The following is a 7,863-nucleotide window of genomic DNA, read 5'->3' on the forward strand; positions in this document are numbered from 1 at the left end:
TAGTGATGCCTTGCTTCGCAAGCACCACTAATAAAACCTCCTGAAGGGAATGTTGTGTACCGGTTGTCATGACAACATTGCGTGAGGCTACTGACGTCTTGGAGTGCGCACACACAGGAACGTGCGCATTTGAACAACAGCAGGGTGAGTAAAAGATGGCTTTATTTTCATTTCAGGGTGAACTAACGTTATCCCTTTAGCGATAACTCGTCACAATCAGGTAAGTGATTGTAGTGTAATAACAAAGCCCTTGTCCAAATTGCTAATTGTGGTGAACAACAACTTTACTGAAAATATTTTTTCCTCCTCGTAGATAAATGTAGCTTTACGCAAATTGCCCACGCTAGTAGCAGTCCTAATATGACTGCTGCTAATGCTATTGCTAAACCGGTGGAGACTCTGTGTGAAACTCCATTCACCTTTGCAGCAAAGCAGGGGAAAATGCAAGGGGGTAGCTCAGCCCCCGGAAAGCGTACCGCCCATAGGCGTGGCCATTGCTAACCGAGCCATCACCTCCTGTTAGCATCCCATTGACTCCCATTCATTTTGGCCTCACTTTGACAGTGAATATCTTTACATCTGAGGCATTTAAAGACTCCATTCGTCAATTGTTTATTTCTAAACAAACACGACAAGGTATAAAAGGCTCCATTACCTTGTATCTTACACTATCGCCCCGTTGAAGCTGTTTTTGTAAAATATAGGCTAACGATTGCGTCATAACCATGCGACTGTGTAATAACACTTTTGCCATTGATGTGTTTATAAGCACCTGAAAAAAGTAAATGTCAGAGTATGTCAAAACTTGTAAAAGGCCCCAAAACAGCTCAGACTTCAGAGGATTAATCAAGGTCTGAAGGGAAGGAAGCTGCAGGCAGGTGAGTTTTATGTGAGTTGGAGCTGCACTCTGCAGGACTGAGACTCTCCAGGACCTCTGCTCTAAAGTTAGGATGGTCTCAACAACCTCAGTTGAGAGACCAGAGTTCATGAGTTGGACCCCCACAGGGCCAAACCCACAAGTCTGGACGAGGGTTTTTGCCCCCTGCCTGGGACAGAAGGTCGCTCCTGATAGGAATCTCCCATGGAGAGCCGTCGGGGTGAGACATAGGTCCGAGAACCATATCTAGAACTCCCAGGAACAGATTGATTGGTGAAAAAACATCCAGATGAAGCCGTGGCTACATTTGCACCATGGCATCGAGCCCCAGCGGAGCTGGATGCGTTAAGGAGAACCAGAGCGAACAGTGAGTTTTTTCCTGAGACTCAAATAAGTCCAATTCCACCTGGCTGACTCCCTCCATATCTGCTCCACCACCTTGGGTGGAGACTCCATTCCCTTGTCTTGACAAGATGTCTGGCCCCTGGTTTTGGTACCCAGGGATGTAGACTACTCTAAGGGAGAACAGCTTCTGGGAGGTCTGGGAGGAAGTGTTTAATATTCAACATTTTATGTTTTAAACATCAAAACACTATTTATGCATAACTGGGGGTTATTCATTTGTCACCTCTGAGCTGCAGTAAACAGTCTGTGGAAATGATCTAAATGCCACTTAAGATGCAGCTTCTGTGTTTCCTCTCCATTGCAAAGATGAATTTTGTTGATACTTATTTAATTTGATTGGTAACAGCCCTATTGTGTCTTATTATTATATTTAAATTTGATAAAATTTATGAAATTGACACAAAAGATGATGCATGTATATAATTAGGTTTATCAAATAAATGTATGAAGGTAAAAAAGCCCATAAAAGGTAAAAATAAATTTCAGCTTTTTGAAAAAGAATATGAATAATATCAAAAACTTTAGGAGTCAGCTGTCCACGGCAGTCCTAAACCTGCCAAGGTACCAATACAATCACACACTCAGCAAAATATCATCTAATTATCGTTATCGAGAAAATCCCAGAAAATATCGAGATATCCTTTTTTGTCAATATCGCACAACCCTACCTCAGACGTTCTACTGACTTTAAGTAACTTTGCAACTACATATCAACTTATTCTAACCCTAACCCTACTAGTCTACTAATACTCTACTAACACTCTAATAAGAGACAGTAGACATGTAGGTTTAAAGTTACATATAATCAACACAATGTTAAAGGGTGGGACCATCAAAATAAAGTGAAACCACATATATAAAATAGACCGTCTTTATGCTGTTCTACATTAATTTGAAAATTTACCAGCTAATTTATTTAAATTGATTGACAGCACTAATATATATTGTATTTAGATGGAGCTGACAGTGAGTATAAAACCATTCTGTGTTCTCAGTCAGTGTTGAAAACTAGATGTAAATGGTAAATGGACTGCATTTATATAGCGCTTTTAACAGACCAATGGCCATCCAAAGCGCTTTACACATTGCCTCACATTCACCCATTCACACACCGACGGCGGTGTCAGCCATTCAAGGCGCCATCCAGCTCGTCGGGAGCAGCTGGGGTAAGGTGTCTTGCTCATGGACACCTTGACACTTGGTCAGGTGGAACCGGGGATCGAACCACCAACCTTCCGGTTTGTAGACAACCTACATGAACCACTGAACCACTGCCGCCCCACTGTCAGTAATTATAATAAATATTTGACATGATAGTACATATTTTTTTATATCTACCCATTTGTACCTATATTGAGTGATTTTGAAAAAAAATAATTCATTGGTACCTTGGAATGTTTTTAGTGGTTTATAATTAAAATCACTGCTTATAGTTTACTGCTTAGTTATTATAACACTATCTGTTAACTGTTTTGGGTTGACATAATCAACAGAAACAATGCAAATCAATTATAAAAGAACGGACATTGAGAAGGAATCCCCAGCTGACGGAAAAATAGGCCACAGAGCGACGCGGTTAAAAGGAACTGGGAGAAATGACATTGGGCATTATGCCAGAAGGTTGCGAAGGGTGTTTGACACCAGACTCAGAATGATATAAAAAGCTGTCAAGAGTTGGTAGAAGAGCCTAGAAACTATAATCACCTCTTACGGTTATGTGTGTGTGTGTGTGTGTGTGTGTGTAGTAACAGGCTGCTATTGCAAGAGTCTAGTTACTGCTGAAAGTGCAGAATCATCATAAGTGGCATCTGGAGGGCAGACACTCTATAGGGAATATGAGGACCCAACATTTTTTTTTTTAACAAATGATTTTCTTTTACTTTTTGTGAAAAAATGTGAATAGTGCTTGCCCATGAAAAACTCACAACTGTGCTGCTAGATTGTTGGTGGTAGTGTAGTAGCTGGGTGATTGATTACTGGTCCAAGTTAAAAGAGCCAGGTAATGTTTCGTAAATACAAAAATTCAAATTTTTTCGCCATAAAGAATGATTTTTTTGAACAATAATGAAATCCTTAATAATAAGATCCACTAAAATTTGCTATTAGATCAACAAAAAGTTGCTATTACTTTGGAGAATCATGACTACTCCAATGAAGCATCGCACAATGACACTACCGTTCAAAAGTTTGGGGTCAGACGTGGTAAGTATTTTTTGTGTTCAACCAGGCTCCATATATGGATCAAAAAATACTGTAAACACATTAATATTGTGAAATATCATCTCACTAAAATAACGGTTTTCTATTTTAATACATTTTAAAATGTAATTGATTCTGGCCACAGGGTGGCTCAGTGGGTAGCACTGGCGCATCACAGCAAGAGGCATTTTGGTGTGCATTTTGCATGTCTGTGTGGGTTTGCAGGTAAATTTGGCACAAAAAATAGCCTGCAGTTGTGAGTGAATGTGTGTTTGATGTGATGGACAGGGCATCCATCCAGTTTGTCCCCTGCCTGTGGCCAGCAGCCCTGCAACCCAGAGGATAAGATGTAATGGATGGATAGAGTTTATTCCTGTGATGGCAAAGCTTTCGATCAGTTTAATCCATCATTGCTTAATAAAAATTGACCTCAACCTTTTAAACAAAGTATACATACACATGCACAGTATGCATGTGCATATAGCAATACACATTTTAAATAATTTTTTTATTAAACTTAATTTTATCTTCCTAGACCTCTTAATTATTGGCTTTAAGTCAATGTTTCCTTTTTAAATGATACCATTGTTGTCATTTACATTATTTGCAAATCAAGAGATCAGTGTTTTCATATACTATTTTTATGTAGCTACTTTTTGCTTCAGATCAAAGCTAATGATGTATTGACTTTGATTCAAATGTAATGATGAAATTCCCCTCAGAGCTTGTTGGTTTGTTTATTGCTTAGATCTCTCTATACAATGCCTACAGTGATAAGGGAGAAATACTTATGAAACCACAGCAGCAGGAAAAGCAAATGGTCACTGTTTCACTATTCCAATCCTTAGAAATGGCTTGCTTAACACCCTCAGTGAAGGTCGATAGATTTTATTTTATCCATTTTATTGCTCACCGGGTGAAAATCCAATTCCATAGAAAAGTAATAGCAGCACATCAATAAACCACACAATTTGAGTTTTCATTCATGTCCAAAGGTACAAACGCTGCACTTGAATATGATACAAATTTCCCTAGGTTAATCTGGTGGCAAATATATTCAAGAAGTGCTTGAATAAGTGGAATTAAAGCAAGGATACAGCAAAGCAAAGTAGCCTTACCAGGTATGAGACACAGCCACTGTGAAGCGTCTGCGTTGGCGGATAGTTTTATTCACCACCAGCTTTCTGAACATGCCTGGGGAGTTCTGGGGTGACTCTCTTGCACCAGCTGTGTGCTCTTTCACATCAGACTGACAGCCCGTGTCCAAACTGATCTCCATCCTCCGACTGACAGGGCTAATGTCAGAATCTTGTTTTAAATCCATGAGGAACTGTCATACGCAGAGATTTGTGGAAGCGCTGAGCCTTAAATCCAGCAGTTTGGCTGTAGAAGTGTGTGTTGAGGTGCTGTGTAGGCTGGACTCTGTTTACATTGAATCTCTGTCACTATCTGCTTCAATTCAACCCTTTTCCCTTCATCTTCCCCTCTTGCCTACTTGTCAGGCCTCTGCCCAGCACGCCCTCCCCTCCCAAGAGTCGCCTTTCTGGAACATTCTTGGAACTTCTACATGGCAGCCTACTTGGCCCAGTTTAGATGGAGTATGAACTTGATACAGACAGACAGGTGCGGATGGAGAGGCGGAGTTCTGTGAGACATATGTTAATGTTAATACCAGGTTTGTCACAGCTGACAATTTTTTATTGTATCACCCAAAACAGATGGTAAAACCAGATGTAATTGGGGTCTAAGTGAACTAGACTTAACATGATTATTTTACAGGATTACTTAAGGGTTAATTGACAACATACTATGTATATTCCACAAAAATATAATTTGTCATTTGTTTAATTATAGTGTGAACACCTTGTCATGTTCTTGGCATTTGACTTCAGCTATGATTGTCAGGATCCTGCCCTGACAGTCCTGTCTGTTTTGTCCTTCAGTGTTTCTTTGTTTGTCTTGGGCTTGAGCACGGGCCTATACCATGAAGCCGGTTTAGCTGGCTAGCCAGATATGTTTAAGTTTAGTTTGTGCCCAATCCTAGGTTTTAGGTACCATTAAAGTGGCTTGGCTTTTAGCAGCGTTCATCTCCGTAGTAACTTACGCTCCATGGCTAATCTGCTCCAGGGCAGGTTATGTTCTGGATAAGACAGCGCAAACTGAAATTGGACCAATCAGCTGAGACCAAAGTGACACACCTCTGATGCAATGAAGCCACTCCCCCTGTTTCTACTCCAAATTAAAAGTCACTACATAGCAAATGGCTATAAAAGACTAAAGTGCCTGGCTTTTAACAATGCTTATTTATAATAATAATAATTTTAATGATTTAGACATAATTTCTGTAATTATTCTACCCTTAATCAATTACACAGGTATCATTTTAGTTAATCAATCATTAATAGGCACTTTAGTTAAAATTAATATAAATAGCCTATAAAAAGGTCATACAAATAAGCTTTAAAATCAATAAATAAAGCTATAAAAATTACTACGTGTGAGCTTCAAATCTCTCAATATATCAAATAAACTAACTTCATAACTTTTACTTGCATTGACGTATAAGATTTTTCTTTTAGTTGTCTTCTTTCATAGACAGCTCTTTTCTTCTTGCGGTGTAAATTTGTTTAAATTCTTAATATTTTTCAATCATGTAATATTCTGCAGAAGAGACAAATTAATCTCACTGCTTCTCTCGCGAGAATTTGAATCTCAGTTTCACTGAACCACAGCGTGTGATTGGCTGTTCACTACTGATGTCACAGCTAAACTCCTAAACTCAGGATTAAAGCCTGAGCTGACAGAGAAAGCTGATGATCAGCATCATGGGACCAACAAAGCCCGAATAGATTGGTTTGGTTTTGAACTCGAAACTAATCCTGTAACCCTGAGTTTGTTAAACTACCATCATGGTACAGGCCCCACATGGCTGTGTCTTTGTTTGTGTGTGCCATGTGTTCCGCTTGCTCCCCCTCCTTTGCTGTTTCCACGCCCCCTTGTTTAGTCTGGTCTAGTCCTTAGGCTTGTTTGAGATGAGCAAAATCTGCGCAGAACCGATCACCGGTGATCAGCGCGAGATGCATGCCGGTTAGAAATGTGTCCGAGGGCTGTCCGCCTTGCTCTGATGTCATGCCGACGTCTGTCAAAAAACTCTTGCGAGCGAAAGGCGGATGTGTCGGATTCTGCAGTTGAGCGCAGTTGCTCTCCACCGACTGCGCTGATTAAAAGCATGATGGGAAACGACTTGCTGACGACACAGCTTAATGCTTATTGGTTTAAACAACCGTGATGTATGGTTCTTTTTTAAAATGTTTGATTTTAAAACTCTGATATCATGTTTTTATGTGTGAATATTCCCAAACTCTCTAACAAAGGCGATCTCTCTGTGGGTTATGTGATTGTTGTCATATTTATAAAAAAAAATATATATATATACACAAACATGTATGTAGGCCTAATTAAAGTAAAAATGATTGATAAACACGTCTTTCAAATGGAAATAAATAATAAAAACTTTGGGTGTCTTGTTCATAATATTTATTTTCATATAAAAGTAACAGAACTTAAATTACATCAAGTTTATCAGCAACAAAGCGCACGAGTGTGAATCCCGCGATATCCGCCTTTGATCTCGCAGGTGTCTGATCCACTACGAGAAGAGAGAACTGTCCGGCTTGCCTGCACTTTTTTCACTCCTCCCCTCACTGCAGCCGCCTAGTCTCGGCTGAACTGCAGGCGAGGCGAGGCGAGGCGAGGCGCATCTCAAACAAGCCTCTTGTTTCACTAATTGTGCTCACCTGATCCTCATGTGCTCTGGTCCCTTTATATGGTGCTACTTTCCCTCATGTCCTTGCTGGTTCATTGTGTTGTGTGCATTTGTTGTGAGCCTTGTGTCTGGCTAATCTTGTCCTGGTGATAGCTATTGAGCTTGCCAAGTTATAGTTCTTAGCTTTATTTTCCCTAGCCTTATTTTTTGGATTTCTCTAGTTTTGATTAGTGATGGGCAGACAGAGGCTTCATGAAGCACTGAAACAGTTGAAGTTGCAAATGTGCCATGTTGTTTCGAAGCTTCGAATCAATCCGGTACCCGTCTCTACGGCGACAGCTAGTGGTCACTTACATGTGTTGATCTGAAATAACCTTGACAACGATATTGGTTTTGTAACCTGTTGCCTCCTCATTGTGAATAACTTTAGTTTTTTTTACGTTTTTTTAAATAAAATAAATAACGCCACAATGTGTCACATTTGTTACATAACATTTTTATTGAAAAATATTATTTGCTCTGCTGTTGAAGGACTTAGCCGACTTCTTTTTTTACATATATAATTTCTTCAGCCTTTGAAAAAACCCTCTTGTTGCTGGCATGCACAAATATTTTT

The 7,863-nt window shown here is 39.7% G+C and overlaps 1 protein-coding gene across 1 annotated transcript in view; it reads right to left on the reverse strand.

Annotated features, from left to right (window-relative positions):
- Positions 1-5,031, reverse strand: part of pde4bb (phosphodiesterase 4B, cAMP-specific b) — a 47,136-nt gene extending 42,105 nt beyond the window's left edge. The window contains exon 1 of the mRNA XM_079820251.1: positions 4,600-5,031. Coding sequence (XP_079676377.1) covers positions 4,600-4,805 — 206 coding nt within the window. The 5' untranslated portion in view covers positions 4,806-5,031. The remainder of the gene's footprint in view (positions 1-4,599) is intronic.
- Between the last annotated feature and the right edge of the window lie 2,832 nt (positions 5,032-7,863).

The sequence above is a fragment of the Gobio gobio genome (assembly GCF_949357685.1).
Source record: "Gobio gobio genome assembly, chromosome: 6".
In the NCBI taxonomy this organism is placed as follows: Eukaryota; Metazoa; Chordata; class Actinopteri; order Cypriniformes; family Gobionidae; genus Gobio; species Gobio gobio.